The following is an 18,601-nucleotide window of genomic DNA, read 5'->3' on the forward strand; positions in this document are numbered from 1 at the left end:
ACGTGATCTCCGATCCCTCAGACGGCACTGCATCAAGAACCGTCATTCACCAATAAGTGATATAACCACATGGGCTCAGGATTACTTTACGTCTTTACGTAAAGTTACGTCTTTCCAGACTGTTACCAGTAAAAAGTCCAAAAGCCAGGGTCTGTCATGGTATGGGGTTGTGTCAGTGCCCTTGGCAAGGATAACTTGTACTTCTGCGAAATGCAAAATGTGTCAACTAAGACCCCGTACTGTTGCACACCTTAAAACTTGTTTGCAGGAAGAATTGGACAAAGTAACACTTGAAACGCTTAGTAACCTGGTTTCTTCAGTCCCTAAACATGTTTTAAGTGCTGTAAAAAGGAATGGGAACATTACAAAGTGGTAAATGCTTCACTGTCCCAACTTTTTTTGAAATGTGTTGCAAGCACTGAAATTGAATTGAGTCTTTATTTTGAAAAAAAAACATCAAATGTATGAGTTAAAACATCAAATAAAGTGCCATTGTATTTTTTCAATGTAATACAGGGGCCCGTTCTCCGTACGTCACTAACTCAATTAGCTGGATTTGATCATTGACACTTTTCTTTATGTATGACTATGTTTAGCCTGTGTTCTTCACCTCTCTTTCACCAACCCTCTCTGGAGGGGATCTCTCACTGAAAGATTTTCTGGGAGTTTTTCCTTACTTGTAAAAAGACAAGATACACTGTGGGTCCACAAGGTTAAGCAGTTGAATGGTCCCAACAATGCACCCTGCGCTGGATCTTGGTTGGGTGATCGTGGGTAATGCGTGCATGGGTAATGCACATAAACCCAATTAAGTCCGTACTCTGAAAACTTGCATTTGGAAAATGGGTGACATGTTTCACCCCTTGTAATAGTCTCTTCAAGGTCAGGGATGACTACAGCATAAGAAGCAATTATGGACTACTCGCAAAGAACGCAAACGGCACAAATGAAAGCTACCGCTGAAGAGAGCGTAAGAGAAGATGTCTTCTGCCAAAGCATAAACTACACCAGTTTGCACTTTCCATTGAGGTAACAACTGGGTTGCTCCACTCCCATTTCCCAGCCCCAGATGTCTCCTCCCCAATAACAGAGACTATGCTTACATGCGACTGATGTCAGTCAGACGCACACTTAACAAGAAACCAAAAATGTAAGCTCATTATGTTGAGTTTATGCAGAAACTATTCAACAACAGCCATGCAGAGCAAGCACCACGTCTGCAAGAAGGCTAGGGATGGCCTGGTACCTGCCAATGTTTGGTGTATATAACCCTCAGAAGCCTGACAAATTTCGGGTGTTTTTTTATTCCAGCCCACTGGTTGATATGCTTGTCGGGACCAGATCTGAATAACAGCTTGTTGGGAGTCCTCCTCAGATTCCGCAAAGAACCAGTTGCTTTCACTGCAGACATCCAGCAGATGTTCTACAGCTTCTTAGTATGAGAGGTTTCCTGACAACAACCTCAACAATGATGTTGTCGATTTCTGCATGAGGGTCCATGTCTTTGGCAACAGTCCGTCACCAGCTGGAGCCATCTTTGGCTTGATGAAAGCAGCAAGAGACGTAGAGAACAAGTATGGCAGTGAGGTACGGTAGTTCATAAAAAGATAATTAAATCTGGATGACGCTCTAAGTCTTTCCCAACAGAAGCTGAAGCCATCAATATACCGCAAAGAGCTCGAAAAGCGCTTGCACTATGCATTACATTTTTCACTGTGCTCCTAAATTTCTTTGTGTGCTCTAAAAAAACATGTAGGAGCTCATGTACTCCTTGGGAAAAAAGTTACCGTAGAGCCCTCGTATAGAAGCTAAGAAAGAACTTTCGACCAACATCTCCCTGCGAAAACTCAATCCCATCATTGATTAATAACTACTTACAAACCAAGAGTGAGGTCATGCCGGGAAATATCAAACTGAGGCTGGAACGTATCGACCGAGCAATAGCGAGATTGATACGGCAAAGCCGAGGTTTGATATTTCCCGACATGACCGAATGGTCGAGGTTAGTAAGTAGTTTATTATATGGAATTTTTAGCTTCTTTTCATTTTTTAAACGAAAATGAATGGTACCTCTAGGCTAATTGTAGCTAGCTCTCAAGTCTTCTCATGGTGTGTTTCATGCGTTGCCTAGCAACTCATTACTTTTGATAGAAAGCGGACAACATGTTTCAGCTAAAATGGCTTTAATTTCAACACAAAATAACAACACAAGTGATTCAAAGAGTCTAGTCTTCATCCTCACTTTCGATTACAAATCTTTTCAGCATCATCTGGATGGTAAAACTCAGCAGCTGACTCGTCAAAATTGCTCATTTTGAAGATGACGTCAGAGGGCAATAAGAATACTTGACCGTGGTCAATATGCGGGTGGCATGACTACCCATTAGCCAATCAGAAAGCTTGTACCGTCGTTGCCATATAATAAGATGGCTGAGAGTTGGAGGCCATATTACACAGGCAGATCTTCCAACATTCAAATGAAACAAACCCTCTCCTCATCCCAGGTAAACATCAGGTACAACAACTATTCTCCTATGGTTTAAAGAAAGAGGGAAAACTGAACATTGCACTGTATTAGCAGTAACCAAATTATGCCAATACCAATGGAAATTGCAGTTATTTGAGTCAGATGCAAGACTGGTCAAAGTAAGGTTAGATTCAATTGATATTTAATAACATTGCAAATAGTGTTATGCACCGATGGCGCCGATGATGGCTGCCTCGGTCGGATGGTGTGCTCTGTTTTGTGTTGTTTTGTCTAGGTTAAGAATCCTGTTAAATGTGCCTAAAAACACCTAAACAGCATACCCAAAGTAAATTGACAGCTGTTCTTGAACCATTTGGAGTACATGCATGTAAATGGTCTCTTTTGAAAGTTGACACTCTGAAGTTCTTTACCCTGTTGTCAGGACCCCTGTCAGTCCTACTGGTGTTGAGTAATAGAAGCTTGAACACAAGGAAAGTGAAAGTTTCTATTTCCGCCTAGATTTTGTTTTGAAAACAGAGGCCTGAAGAGGCCTAGAGGTGGTAGGTATTAGCTGTAAGACAGAATTGAACCACAGGGTAAAGCCTTACCCAATTCAAAAAAATCAAACATAATACCACAATATATTCATATTTGACACATGTTTTTATAAGAGTACATCCAGGTGTTTTCTAAAAGGGCCGTTTGGAGACTCCAGAATGACCCTTTGTAACCAAGGTCACATTCTTAGGATGAAAAGGTATAATTGTTATCTCTAATGAAAGGTGGTACTGAGAACTATCATATATAATAGCTGAATCCCTCATTAGTATTACTGAAACACGAAAACTGAAGCATGAACGCATTGGAGTGCTTTATCTGATTCCCAGGATTGGCGCACAAAGAATATTGTGCAATAGACTACTATTGCGCAATAGACATTATTTTGAAGGCTCCACAGGAACCTGGCAAATGGGGTATCGCCATTTATAGCTAGCGCTAAGCTACAAGGGTAACAAGCTCATATCAGAGCCAGTCTAAGCCAGTTTCAGATATTTGTTTAGAACGAGTGGGGGGGCGGGGAGCAGGACGCACAGACCTAGTTGGCTTTAGAGGGCTGTCAACGGGGCATCGAAGCTCCTATTGGGTCAAACAAGGTGTCAATCGAAAGGGCAGAGTGTAGCGGCCATTTTAAGACTACCCCTGCATTTGTACTCGACCCACATCTCCTCCTATGAGCAATAGTGCGTGAGAGACTGAAATAAAAATAATTGGCAAAGGAAGAATGAGGCAACAAGATTGTGGCTATGTGTGGATATAATTCATTGTTTGGACAACTACTCGACATGGTTAGATACTTTGGACCTTTGGGAATGTAAGCGGATGAGGTTTTGATGGGATGTGTGCATACCTGGAACATTCCGAAGTAATGGTAGGTAAGTAAAACTTTTTTTCTTTGCCATTTCCAATGATAGGACATTTGTGTAGCAGCCAAAAAATATTTTAGTTAGGATTGAGTCCGTTGTAACTAAGGGAGGGGCAGCATTTCTGTACCGCAGGCACGACAGGACCGTAAACAGGTTAATTCAGTGTTCTGCCAAGATTTTCTGGAGTTCTCTAACAACTCCTGTGGATTTATTTCCCACTTTTCTGCTCCCAGCGGCAGAATCGGTGGGCATTTTAGTCAAAGGCTAGGCTTTGCTCAAGCAGTGAAACGCCATAGAAAGGGAAAGCTGACGGGAGCGCTAGTTAGGCCACGCAGGCATGGGATCCGAACAGTGATTCCTAGTTTTTTCCTCTCCAACGTAGGTTCACTGTGCAACAAAATGGACAAACTTCAGCTACTGAAGGTGAAAATCAGACTTTTTTTCATCTTCGGTTTTGTGCTTCACGGAAACATGGCTGTGTGATTTGATCCCGGATGCCGCGTTACAACTGCCAGGCTTTCAACTCGTGAGAGCTGATTGGGACACGGCATTCTCTGGCAAAACGAAAGGAGGTGGTATTTGTTTTTTCACTAACAGTGACTGGTGTGAAGATGTGACAGTGATTCTGCAACATTGTTCCCCAGATCTGGAATCATTTTTTATAAACTGTAAACCTTTCTACTCGCCTCGCGAGTTCGCGTCGCTCATTCAGGTAGGAGTGTACTTACGGCCGAGTCCTCAGGTTAAAGAGGCCCAACATATGCTCGCCGACCAGATTCTGAGTGTGGAAAGAGCAAATCAGGATTCCCACGAACTCTCCAAATACAGGCAATTCATCAAATGCCGAACCAGAGAAGGGAACACTCTGGATGACTGCTACACTATGGTCCGTAATGCCTTCCCTCGGGCAACACTGGGTCACGCTGACCTTGCCATGGTCCAGCTGATTCCTGCATACAGGCAGAAATTGAAGCTCTGTAAACTTGCTGTGAGGACATCAAAACCGTGGACCAGTGAGGCTATCAAAGATCTGCGGGCGTGCTTGGACTGCTGGAGGTCTGTGATCCACCTGCAGGTGGAGTTGGGCACGTTTAGCTGGGAGAGCTTGTCCTGAAGTAGGGCGGGGAATGATGGTGTTGAAGGCAGAGCTGAAGTCCACAAACAGGATACTGGCATAGGATGCTGGGGAGTTCAGGTGCTGTAGGGTGAAGTGAAGGCCCATGTTAAATGCATCGTCCACAGACCTGTTGGCTCTGTAGGCAAACTGCAGAGGGTGCAGGAGAGGGTCTGTGATGGCTTTGAGGTGTGCCTGCACCAGGCACTCGAAATACTTAATTACCACAGAAGTCAGGGCGATGGGTTTGTAGTCATTATGTCCTGCTAGCTTTGGCTTTTTGGGCACAGGGATGATGGTGGAGGACTTGAAACAGGCTGGCACGTGGCATGTCTCCAGGGAGGTGTTGAAGATGGTGGTGAACATCGGAGACAGCTGGTCAACGCACTGCTTGAGGATGGCAGGATAGACAGAGTCCGGCCCAGCTGCGTTCTGCCTCTTGAAGAGTCTATTGACTTCTCTCTCCTGAATGGAGAGAATCATCACTGTGGTGAGGGGGCGGAGGAGACCACTTGGGTGGGAAGTAGTTCAGGGGTAGTTCAGGACAGTCCCATGGTCTTTCAAATCTGCAGTAGTACTCGTTCAGGTCGTTGGCCAGGTGGGAGTCGTTAGTGGTGTGGGGGACTCTGGGCTTATAGTTGGTAATCGGCTTGAGCCCTCTCCAGACAGAAGCAGAGTCGTTAGCAGAGAACTGTTATTTTAGTCTCTGAGTACAGTCTACAGCCTATCTGACCGCCTTGCTAAACCTGTACTTCGACTCCTTGTGTATGTGTTTCTGACCCCTGCTGCACACTAATTTCCTTTTGAAGGATAAATAAAGTTGCAGAACCTGTTGCAGAAGGTGCAAAAATAATAAGCAGAATTTAATATTAATCGTACATTGCGTGATAGAAAGATCCAATTAGCACAGCGAGATACGCTACTATACTTTTTGAGAGATAACCTCGGTCATTTACATCATTTATTTGTTGGGACCACATTAAATTATATGACATTAGATGATAAACAAAGTAATTATGAAAATAAGAAAATACAAAGACAAATAGGCCTAGCCTACTGTAATAAGCCATAAAACATCACACGTGGTCACTACATTTAATTTGTCTGCTACTTTTTGCCAGCCCTCCTGGATTTTGCAGACTTTGAGGTGTTCCCTGCCGTTTTGATTAAATCTTCCAATTAGGGGTAACCTTCGAGCAAGCTCTTGCTCTGTTTGGCTCTGTTGCGGAACACACGGGGTGCTCTTTTTAGCCATGGTGAGCAGCCATAGACTTATGTGAGCAGCCAATAGCAGCGTTGCTGATCAAGGTTTCTACTATCGAAACATACCCCCTTTTAGACCAAGCGTCGCATATTACATCCGAGTTCAAATGACACATTCAAGATGACATCATCTTGATAATCATGACCTGGCTAATTAGGTTATTTGAACAACCTTGTTGTTTATGATTAGTATAGCTGGATTCAGTTATGCGTTGGTCTAAAAGGGGGTATGTATCGATAGTAGAAACCTTGATCAGCAACGCTGCTTTTCATTTGAGTCTCATGACGTCACTGTAGCTTTGCGCCACCGTCTTACCGACTGACTCGGTCTCTGTCATGCCTGCGATATGTCGTGCAGTTGGCTGCAACAACAGCTGAAGGAGGAACCCCGGACTGGTATTTCATTCTATACCAAAAGACTACTTCTCCTACTATTGTTATAATGGATAGCATAATAATAGTTGTGGTCGTAGATCTTCTGTAAACCTTCTGTAGGCATCCTATTCATGAGTTTCATGTGACGTCACACAGTGGTTGCAGCGGCATCTTTAGGACTGAATTGCAAGATGCCGTCTATCTGCTGTGATGTGGGCTGTGATAACAGCAAATCTCAAATACATAAATTTACCTTTTACAATGTCTCAAAAATCCCTGAGTGTCGTGAGAAAGGGATTGCTGCTATCAAGAGGGATCACTGGACTCCTACAGAACAGAATTTAAAATGTAAGCATGTATAACGTTATTCTGGACAGCTAGTATTAGATGCTAGCATTAGCTATATCTATATATATATGTTTATAACGTTGATATACATTTACATTAGTAATGTTAGTTATGTAAGGTATTTTAGTATGAGCTTTCATTGTGACAAGGGGAGTCATTGTTCTGACGGTCTGGCGGAGTGAGTTAAATAAAGTGAGAGTGCCGTCTTGGTTCCGGGGCAATGGAAGCCTGTGTCCTTTTTTAAAAGCCCAAACCTAAGTTAAAATCTGGCCCGCAGTGTAATTATCCTTGGCCCGCGAGATGATATATTATTTATTTTTGAGCTGGCCCGCCAGTAGTGCAGTGGTGGGCTGTCAGGGCCAGCAAGGCCTAAACACCATCATAATCATTGAATTATGTTTTAATTTGTTTAGTATTATTTTATATGCACGGCTCGCCACTGCGGGCACCACTAACACCAGCTACAAATCCCAGAATGCTCTGCGGTGCCTTGAAGCGTCGAGACCCGCTAGCATCCTCACCTCTGTTTTCATTCATTCACAACCCCATGCTACCAGTCACCTTATGCAGATGTTACACACCCCTTACAAAAAATTGCCAAACGGAAGGTGGAAAACAGGAGCTTTGTAGACAAATGGGAGACAGAATATATATTCACGTCTGTAAAGGACAGACCTGTTTGTCTTGTGTGTGGAGCCAATGTGGCTGTTATGAAAGAATATAATATAAGAAAACACAATGAAACTAAACACCACAACAAGTAGGGGGACCTACAAGGACCTGGACATGAAGCAGAAGCGCCAGAGGGTGGAGGAGATGAAAATGAGTCTGGTTTCACAACAGAGCATGTTCACGAAGGCCACATAACAAAGTGAAGCTGCTGTAAAGGCTAGTTTGATTGTGGTAGCAGAGATCGTTAAATCAGCCCGACCCATTACTGAGGGAGAGTTTGTCAAAAACTGCATGATCAAAGTTTGCAGCGTTGTGTGCCCTGATAAAAGACAAGCATTTTTAAACGTGCGCTTAAGCAGAAACACCGTTGCTGATTGTACATGTGAGACACACATCTACATATTTTCTAGAGATCGGTTTGAAATACAGAGATGTACCCTATCACAAGGAGGTGAGATGACTTAGCGGGGGAAAGTACTGAACAGATTCCAGCTGTGTGAGGACATTTGTCAGTTTCTAGACAGAAAAGGGAAAGACATTGCAGAGTTCCGTGAGTTTCTCTGTGAGCTTGCATTTATGTGTGGAATCACAAGTCATCTCGATCCGCTGAACCTGCAGCTTCAGGGGTGGGGCCACGTCATCACAGACATGTACGCTGACTGCGGCTTTGAAAACCAAGTTGTGCCTGTGGGAGACTCAGATGCTGCAAGGCAACCTGGGCGATTTTGCGTGCTGTCAAACCATAAAAACGCAGATTTCTACCACCGTGTTCCCAAGTGCACAGTTGGCTGACAAACTCAGTGTACTCAGAGCCGAGTTTACCCGGTGATTCGCCAACTTTGAAATGCAGAAAGGTAGATTTGAACTGCTCAGTAATCCGTTTGCAGTTGACGTAGAAAGCCCACCAACCAACCTCCAACTTCAGCTAATTGAGCTTCAGTGTAGTGACATGCTCAAGTCGAAGTATGACGCTGTGGCCGCTGCACAGTTTCCATGTTTCATCCCTGACAAAATTCCCCACCTCCGTACCCAAGCTGCTCAAATGCTCTCTATGTTCGGCAGCACATATATAATTGAACAACTGTTCAATTATCGTCTCACTGACAAACACCTCCACTCAATCCTGAGGATCTCCTCAGCTCAGAGCCTGACCCCAAACATTGATGAAATCCTAGCATCCAAGAAGACATGCCAGGTATCTGTACATAAGAGTGAATCAGAGAATAGCAAACAAAGCATTAACCAGATTTCGGTCTGGGCCCGCCCACGGGCCGGAAACGCTGCCCCCTGCTTCCCCAGTTACTACGCACTAAATGTTAACATAATATTTTTTTGACTGCTACACATGTTGTACATCATTGGAAAGCTACAACTCTCGTGCTTCCATTCAAATAAACCATTTCAAGATCAAGTCGCAACAGCAAGCCCAGTCAACATCTTTGTCCGGTGACCAATATATAAACAAAGCCAAAGCAAAAATTGTACTCACCCTAAAAGGTACCAAAAGCAGTCCTTCCTGACGTTTGTGGTGTAGAATGGAATGAAATACAACATTGTGAACACTGCCAGTGAGCGCCCGAGTCTGACTCTATGGCTAACGTCAAACCCGGGGGACCAAGGCATGGCTGCTGCCTACCACTATGCGGGCGACGCATTCTCACTCATATTTCAAGACTTTCGTGACCCAAATCAAAATTCTGATGCGACAGATCAATGGGGAATCACGTTCTCTCTTAAAGGCTGTCCTCCTTAACCTTTTGGGTGCAGAATTCACTGAGATGAAATGATCAACTTCACCAAAACACGGAGGAAAAAAGCTAGAGCTAGCTAGCTACTTTAAAATCGGTTAAATAGACCTAATGACTGGCACATAACGTTAAGTAACATTACAGTTAGTCATTTAGCAGACACTCTTATCCAGAGCAAATACAGGGACATTCCCCCCGAGGCAAGTAGGGTCAAGTGCCTTGCCCAAGGACACAACGTCATTTGGCACGGCAGGTAATCGATCAGATAACCTTCGGATTACTAGCCCGACTCCCTCACCGCTTTTACACCATTTTTACATGGCATACCCCTCTGTGAGAAACCACCTTACTGCGGTGGAGGGGTTTGCGTGTCCTAGTGATACTGAAAGCTATGTTGTCAGAAGGAGCTTCAACTCCCACCTCCGGGAGAGCTTTGATCATGTCTCGGGGGGGGGGGGAATTCCACCAACACCCTTTCCGACACAGAGGCAGAGTCTGGGGACATCAGGGGGGCCCTTCTATCGGGCCGTTACCTTCAGCTCTCACTGGAGCAGTTTGCAACCGAATCCGAAGCGGCTGGGATGGGAATCAGCACCTCCAATGGTCACAAACTGTGGGTAGTGACCAAAAGAACGAATACAAGCGGCCAAAATGAGTTTTCTCCGCAGGGTGTCCGGGCTCTCCCTTAGAGATAGGGTGAGAAGCTCGGTCATCCAGGAGGGGCTCAGAGTAGAACCGCTGCTCTTCTGCGTCGAGAGGGGCCAGTTGAGGTGGCTCGGGCATCTGATAAGGATGCCTCCCTGGTGAGGTGTTCTGGGCACGTCCCACTGGGAAGAGCCCCCCGGGGAAGACCCAGGACACGCTGGAGGGACTATGTCTCTCGGCTGGCCTGGGAACGCCTCGGGGTCCCCCAGGAAGAGCTGGTGGAAGTGCCCGGGGATAGGGAAGTTCCTGCTTAGGTTGCAGAGACAATGAGCGTCCAGGGCGGGACATAAACGCAGCATTTATCCAATGACCGTATAGTTTCGAAGCACTGAAAAATATATAATATATGTAGATGATTCTGAACGAACTCGTCTTCCATATGAACGTGTTCTAACGCATTTAAATGTGTGTAATTTGGGTAAATAGTGTGTAAATATTTGACCATGATTTTTTTTATTTTTTATGTTGAGCTTCCCTTGCAGTCTTAAAGCTTGACATGAAAACTTAGGTTATTTAACATTAATATGAGTTCCCCTAGCCTGCCTTTGGTCCCCCAGTGGCTAGAATTTTCGATAAGTGTAAACCAAGCCCTGCGTGTTCTTCTCCGCCTTTGACAAAATGAAGGCTCAATTGCGCTGTTTGAAAATCTCCCTCTAGTGACGTAGATAGGGGGAAGGTTACCTCCCCTCTCTCTGCTTTGCCCGACCAGATCATCTAGCCGCCCATGAGAAACTGAGCTACCACCGTGCAAGGGCGAGTGCGATATCGGTTTTTCCTGGAGAGACATCATGGCGAGCAAACAAACGAAGCATAACAGTTGCTCAGTGCTTGGATATACAAATGCAAGCACACATCTTTTTTTTTGTTCCTTCATCTGAGCCTCTGCACAACCCGTATCTTAATTGTATTTTTGCTGGAAATGCGCCGACACAACTTCCCAAAGTGTTGTATGTCTGCGCCAAACATTTCCTCAACTTGAAGCAACTCAAAGCTGGCCTTGCTGAAATTAAATTTGGGATCATTACCAAATCTCCTTGGTCAAGCTACAAACCTTGGACAAGTAAGTTAACTAACGCTATATCATTTTGTTGCTTGACTGTATATGGTTACCTAGCTTGCTACCCTTAGAATGTGGCTGTAACATTAGCTCTGCAGCTAACAGCTGAGTTACTGTTGCTAAGTAAAGATAAATGGCATCAAGTGTGTGTGTGAATACAAACGCTGTAACACGAGTGTTGTACACTTCTTTGTTATTTGGATAACCGTTCTGCTGTTGGTGTTATGGCTCGCGATATCAGCCTTTCTCCACATTGAAATGACTGAGTGTGCACCTCTGCAAACCAGGGTGATCAGATGAGAATGGCTAAATTCGAGGCATTTAACAGCAACGGGGGCAACGAGCCATTGCGATACATCCTGTAAACATTAGCGCATGTTGCCGCCCCTCTCCTCCTCATTAGCATTTAAAGCTACAGACACAGAAACAGCGCGTTCTGAGGAAAGCTGATTGTGGGACTACTTGTAGTGGCTATAATTCTGCACCATGGCTGAATTTCGGGAAAGAGACTTCAGATACAGTATTAGGGGACAACTAAGGCCTATATAAAAGCATCCAAAAACAGCATGTCATGTCAAATACACACACACTAGTCACACACGTTTGTCTCAGACTCTGTCGTTTTCAGCTCCAGTGGCTAACGTCTAAAACTAACGTCTAAAGCTAACGTCTAAAGCTAACGTTAAAATTAGACATATTAACCACACCCTCATGAGTTGGCTAATAATAATAATGCCGACTAAACAAGACGAAATAACGTTATAACATTTTGTCTCGTTTTTATTTTTTAAACCACATTTCATAACATTTTTATTTGTCAACAATATTGCATTATACATTTAATTATAGTCCTCGTCACATGACCAGCATTTACGTTGCGTCTTGTCTCGTTTTTGTCACGTAATACAGGTTCGTTGACAACGATATTTAGTCATAATTTTAGTTGACGAAAGCAACATTAGTCGCATGTGACAAGCTTTACTTCCGCATTCTTCGCTAACAATTGAATTCTATTGAAGTGTCGCAACTCTCTTTTTATATGGCTCTGGGCAGTGTGGGCGACCATACTGGGTGAGATTGGTCATAAATATGGCGGCGTTCTATTTGGAAGTGACGTAGGTGGCATCTATGAATTGGCTGCTCACCATGGACAAAAAGAGCGCTGCGTTTTTTTCCGTGGTTGAAAGACTGGTTTCCAAGGTTACTCCGAATTTGAAGATGTAATCAGAACGGCACACCTTTAAGTCTGCAAAATCAAGGAGAGAGGGCTGGCAAAAAGTAGAAGACAAATTAAATGTATAGAAGTGACCACGTTAGATATTTTATTGCTTATTACTCTTCTCTTACTTCCGGCACTTCCCCCTCTGCCTTCAAACAGGCCAGAGTTAGCCCCCTACTCAAAAAACCCTCCTTTAACCCAGCCGTCCTCCAGAACTACAGACCGGTATCAGTGCTACCCTTTTCTAAAACAATTGAACGTGCTGTATCTAACCAACTGTCAAACTTTCTCTCTCAGAACAATCTGCTTGACCCCAAGCAATCGGGCTTCAAGACTGGCCACTCCACAGAAACTGCCCTCCTGTCAGTCACTACTGCCCTCCAGTCTGCCAGAGCAACTTCCAGGTCATCCGTCATCATTCTGCTAGACCTTTCTGCAGCTTTTGATACGGTTAACCATCAAATCCTGCTCAGAACGCGGCGGCTCGTCTGGTTTTCAATCTACCCAGACGCTCCCATGTTACCCCGCTCCTCATCTCCCTCCACTGGCTCCCATCACGGCCCGTATCAGATTCTGATACTGACCTTCCGAGCGGGACTGCACCAGACTACATCAAGTCTATCCTCCATCCTTACACCACCACCCACCACCTACGGTGTTCTTCTGACAACCGTCCGGTGATCCCACCGCTCAAGAGTGCCCGGTCCCAACACAAGCTCTTCTCCTGTCTGGTCCCCCAATGGTGGAATCAGCTCCCCACCTCCATCAGGGACACTGACTGTCTCCCCACCTTCAAGAAAAGGCTCAAGACGCACTTGTTCCGGGAGTACAACGGCACTTAGGAATGCTTGGCTGGACCTGATGTTAGTTTCTTCCAGGTTCACAACAGAGACAGACTGGGAGTAAAAATAGGCCCTGGACTTTGATCCAGACCGGCCTACCAGAACCGGTCCCGTATACGCTACCACAGCGAGCGCCCTGCTAATGCATGCAAAGTCTGTGCCTGATGTGATGCTTTGGGACTTATTTTGGCTGATTTGAGCAAAAAATTGTTTTTGAGCTTGATGTAAAACAAACAAACATAGCCGTTTGTCCAATTGGTGAAACATTGTCTCGTGAAGGTAATTACGTTTACGTTTCTTAACCTGGTTTTCCATCTTTATATTGTCTCTATAGCTAACTTTCGATCTGTCAGTGTCACTGTTGTGTGTAAGCGGCACTAAGGGCTGCATAGACGTTCATTTGGAATAGACCAACCGGCCTGGGGGAAAGGGGGGCAGGCAAACCATGTTGCTCAATCTTCTTCCAACATTTTTATTAGTAGTAAAAAATGATGGGTCAGAGGGCCGGCGGCCCTCCCGAAAGTGCTTTGGCCCATCAGGAATTATCCCGATTCTCCCGATGGCCAGTCCACTACTGGTTCACATTGACTCTTATTGAGAGACTTGTTGCTCTTGTTGGTTAGTTATAACGGATTTCAACTTTTGTACTTGCTGTGAAATATTTTACTGTTGATTGTTCTTCTACAGGTACATTCTTGCACTTTTTGGGTATCATGTTGTTTCATTGTACTTGCACTTCTTGAGTTTCATGTTGTTTAATTGTAACTTGTTTAACTGCATGCTCTTATTGTTCTTCCCTTTGGCTCTTATTTGGTTTTTCACAATGTATGCTTCATGTTTTGGCTGCTTGCAATGTTTGGAGCTACCTCGTTGTTATGATCAGTGACCTATGCTCTTTTGTAAAGCTCTCTATTGGAAGTTGCTTTGGATAAAAGCGTCTGCTAAATGCATGAATGTAAATGTTATTACAGTAGGCTAGACCTATTTGTCTTTGTATTTTCTTATTTTCATAATTACTTTGTTTATCATCTTTAATGTCATATAATTTAATGTAGTTCAAACAAATAAATGATGTCAGCCTAAATGACCCCCTCACAAGAAAACTGATAGGCTATCTCTCAAAGTATAGTAGCCTGTCCCGCTGTGCTAAAGGATTTGTCTATCGCGATATGCGCGATTAATTTGGGTTCATGTTAAGTTCTGCCAATTATCCGTGCACCCCCTGCAACAGGTTGTTGTTATAAAATCAGATATGGCTATGACAGACTTCCTGTATCACTTCTGCTTATAAAATCGCAATCAAATCTTGTTTAGATCAAATAAGACAGCTCCCGAGCAGGTTTAAGCTAAAGCAAGGCCAGAATAAGCTTTGAAGAACCGAACGAATCGTCACCAATCAAATCCAGCTAACTGAGTTAGCGATATACGAAGAACGGGCCTCTGTAGATTAAGAATTTCTTTGCTCGACCAAGACTCGACTGAACACTTCTGAAAATCGACTTATCTAAATTTAAAATGTTTTTTTTTTAAATATAAATGTCACAAGGTTTTTCGTCAAACCATTTTGTGTGATGTTTTACCTCACTGTTTTAAGAGATAATCTGAAAGAAATACATACGTAAGAAGGGTGATTGACAACTAGACCTACATAAATGACCAAACATTTTCCCAATCTGACTCAATGTAGTTGGTGGACATTACAGATTCAGCTTTAATGAAACGTTTCCATACCACATATCTTTTTGCCATTTTGCCTAAAGGATTAATAACACCAACTGTAGACAGAGTATGGTAGAGTTTGTAGTTAGGTTAACAACTAGAATTGTGCTCATGTGCTCGACTAAAAAAATATACTAGATAGATAGTTTCACAGTTGGATAAAAAATAAAATAAAATTAAGCTCACATGTAGCCATTTTGGTCACATATGCTCCCCCAACTTTATCTGTGTGACCTTTATTTGGGACTATAGCACACTACTTATACATAATTAATTGAACAGGTTCAAGTGGACACTGCACCTTTAAGAGCGCAGTGAGGTCTGGGCTACATTGGGGATAACTAGCTGTGTTTTCTGTTCAACAAGTATTGTCTTAGGCCTACATGAATGAACGATGAACAAAACTGTGTGCCAAAAGTGAGAAGTTTGCTGACCACCCGTCTTTCCAACTACTTACAAGATAATTTGTGCAAATGCAAATAACTTGTGGCACGACATGTTTTAATTTCTCCAATTGTACAGTAGTATATGCTGCGAGCTGATACAGTGACCGGCTCATCGTTCAATAAAACGTTACATAACCAATTAAACTTAATCTTTAGATTCTTAACTTTAATGCAGATCTTAGATTGACGGCTAATATTAAGCAATCATTCCCTTTACGTGACACCCAAGAGAGACGCGACTGTAGATAACAAAAAATGGTTGTTGCAGTCTAGAGCCCTTTGTCATATTAAAACATGGCAACTACAACAATCGACTGTTCCTTGGAGGAAATAGTATGGTTAACAGTTTAGCTGAATGTATCTCAACAGGCTCAGGGTTAGAGAGGGCACTTTGAAAGAGAAAAGACCAAGTTGAGAAACACTGCTTTAGACTATAGTTCTATTGTATTGTGTTTTGATATGTCATTCCAACCCAGGGGTGTAGTGGTAAAATAAGTACTGGGTAGCTATGTTAAATAATAATAAGTGATATTCATTTTGAGACTCTGTCATGCTGAGGACAAAGACATGAGATACTTAACACGGTGGATGGACAGACTCCATCCACTGCTTTTACCTCTGGTTCAATCCAGGAGATGGACTGCTGGCTCTGGGGTGGTGCTGCAGACCCAGGCTGCAGTGGGCCGATGGGGACAGAAGAGGGCGATGTATGCACTCCATCTCTCTGCAGCATGGCCACAGTCAGTTGGAACAGGAAGGGGCTGATATCTTCGGGAATTCTAGCTCGGATGGCCTTGATGTCATTGAGGTCTGGAAAGGAAATAGGGTAGGACAGGGAGGAACATGGGTATATATATAAGGTGAGTTACTCAGTAAGGTTATTGACAGAAGCCCAATGGGATATTACACAGTCCGCTTGCCCTATGATCAAAGTCTGAAGTCGTAAAGAACATGGCGGGAACATGCTAGAAATTATGCAATAGAACATTGGTTACTGTGACAGTTGGCTACAGCAAAATCCAGTGGATCTATTGAGCTGTACTACCAACAGTTAATCTTTGAGTATTGACGGAATATAACATTAAATGGAAAACAAGATGACATGAATAGCAGATTCCTTACTGGAGTTGATAGGGGAAGACTGGATAATGCTTATGATGGTATCTCTTATGGCAGGGGTGAGACCAGCTCTGTCCATGTCTAGAGGGAGGTCTGCCCTGAAGGCCTGCAGCAGATGGGACTCCACCAAAGCAGAGGGCAGGCTGCGAGCGTCACACACATGTTTCTGAACACACACATACACATCATGTACAGACATTAAAGCGAGTAATTGTTATTAAAATGTGCCTACATATATTAAAAGCGTCTGTCACATACTTTCTAAAAGAGACGAAGAAAGAACTAAAGTTGCTAATCTTGCCGAACTGGCAACCTTCTGAGTAATAGCCCGATTCCCTAACCGCTCAGCCATCTGACTCCCGTATCCCAACTCCCGAGTATCAGTGAAAGGGGGTTTAAGGATATCTCAGTACGCCAAAATAGGAATAATTGCCACATTGACCATGCTCTGTCCCTGCTCCTGGAACAGTCTGTAGGTGATGTTGACACTGTCTGGTAGAGGGGAGGGATGGGGCCTTGACACCAGCGATGAGCTTTCTTCTCTGTGCACAGCAGATGGACAGTTCACCTAGACAAGATAAGAGGACGACTTCCATCAAATTGAACATTTCTCCCTTTAAATTTGTGTGCTGGTCTGTTCTGAAAGGACGATGACGGTATAAGACATGTAATAGAACAAGGTGGGTGGAAACCACAGTAAAATACCTTGTATACCAAAGCTTATTTCTACTGTTATGAACAAATCCTGAATGGACCTTGGATGAGAAACGTACTGGTATCTTAGTTATCTTTAGATTTAGCATGAACAAAGTCAACTTTTAGAACTGTGAATAATACATCTGTCTCGGGTTACAGATTTACTTTTGTGGACTCTCCTTTTCACCTTAAGTTGGTGTTCCGCACATAAACTTGCTATGGTTTTGAGGAGAGGTGCCAGCATGCTTGACTTGGCTTCAGATACTCCATCCACCAGCTTCAGATCAGACACCGTGCATGGTCTACAAAAAAGCCAGAAGGAAATCAGGTATGAAATCTTACCTTCAGCATAAAATTAATGCAAGAATTTGTATCTTCTTTTGCCTGATATTGCTCTGTTTTGCCAACAAATGGCAGAAATATACAAATCTCTCCTTCTTGTAAATGGTCAAAAGTTTCCCCCCCAAGTGTTTTGCAATTTTTTTTTTTACTTTCCAACCATTACACTTCTACTAGGACCAGTTCTTGTACACATGCTTTGTATGGAAATTACTGTACCTTTTGAAAGGGTTCTCAACATGACTACACCATGGATTTAAATGGCATACCTAATCTTTGCCATGTCGAGGAGAATCTTGTTGGTGGCTAGTATGGCTGGTGGAATGTCTTTCTCGCTGGCCAGTTTTTGTCGCTCGGCCACCAGTTTGGCGTACAACTCTCCCTGTGCAGAGACAGCAAACAGGGCATTCACTTATAAGTTATGATCCGTTCACAATATTCCATTTGGTCAAACACTGACAGTACATTGATCCTCGATTGAGTGATGAGGAGCTTACATTTCTTTATTCTATATATCTTAACATTGTCTATAGACATTGTGTCTATTTGTCTCCGATAAAGTGTGCAATTATATGCAATTGCAAGGGGGGGGAATTATGACAATGTTTTCACAGGAAGAAGACTGATTGTCTATACCTGTAGTTGTAGCTCTCTAGGATAAACTGGGTCTGGTGGAGGTTTGGGCACCTGTGATTGGAACCTGGAGCAGACATGATACATGCATTTCACATGGAAACAAATCCATAATGATTTCCTAAATGTTGATTATTTCATTGGTTTCAGAAAACACAGAATGGGTTAGTTTTTAGTCTTTGAAGTGTTATGCTGTGTGAAAACAAACCGTGCCATACCTGCCACGTGAACTGTTGTGCTTTTCGTAAACTTTGCTGACAATGTTTCCTGAGTGGGAGGCAGTCACATGACTCTGGAATTTTTTATATATTTTTTATGTGCAGAATTAGACCAATTGTGTTGGACACAACCTTTGTAAAGTTCCCAAAGCAACCATACTGATTGACTGGGTTTGCATTCTTAGTATCTTGTTCTT

The 18,601-nt window shown here is 43.4% G+C and overlaps 1 protein-coding gene across 3 annotated transcripts in view; it reads right to left on the bottom strand.

The window, feature by feature from the left end:
• wrn (WRN RecQ like helicase) overlaps nucleotides 1–18,601 on the bottom strand; it is a 72,973-nt gene that overhangs the window by 11,881 nt on the left and 42,491 nt on the right. For all 3 annotated transcript variants that reach the window (XM_084693653.1, XM_084693654.1, XM_084693655.1), the window contains 7 exons: nucleotides 18,405–18,478; nucleotides 18,190–18,253; nucleotides 17,823–17,935; nucleotides 17,402–17,516; nucleotides 16,961–17,086; nucleotides 16,522–16,684; nucleotides 16,016–16,209 (listed from right to left, as the gene is read on the bottom strand). In XM_084693653.1, the coding sequence (XP_084549779.1) occupies nucleotides 16,016–16,209; nucleotides 16,522–16,684; nucleotides 16,961–17,086; nucleotides 17,402–17,516; nucleotides 17,823–17,935; nucleotides 18,190–18,253; nucleotides 18,405–18,478 (849 nt within the window). The remainder of the gene's footprint in view (nucleotides 1–16,015; nucleotides 16,210–16,521; nucleotides 16,685–16,960; nucleotides 17,087–17,401; nucleotides 17,517–17,822; nucleotides 17,936–18,189; nucleotides 18,254–18,404; nucleotides 18,479–18,601) is intronic.

This window comes from Hypomesus nipponensis, chromosome 27, assembly GCF_054491055.1.
Source record: "Hypomesus nipponensis isolate SF chromosome 27, ASM5449105v1, whole genome shotgun sequence".
NCBI lineage: Eukaryota > Metazoa > Chordata > Actinopteri > Osmeriformes > Osmeridae > Hypomesus > Hypomesus nipponensis.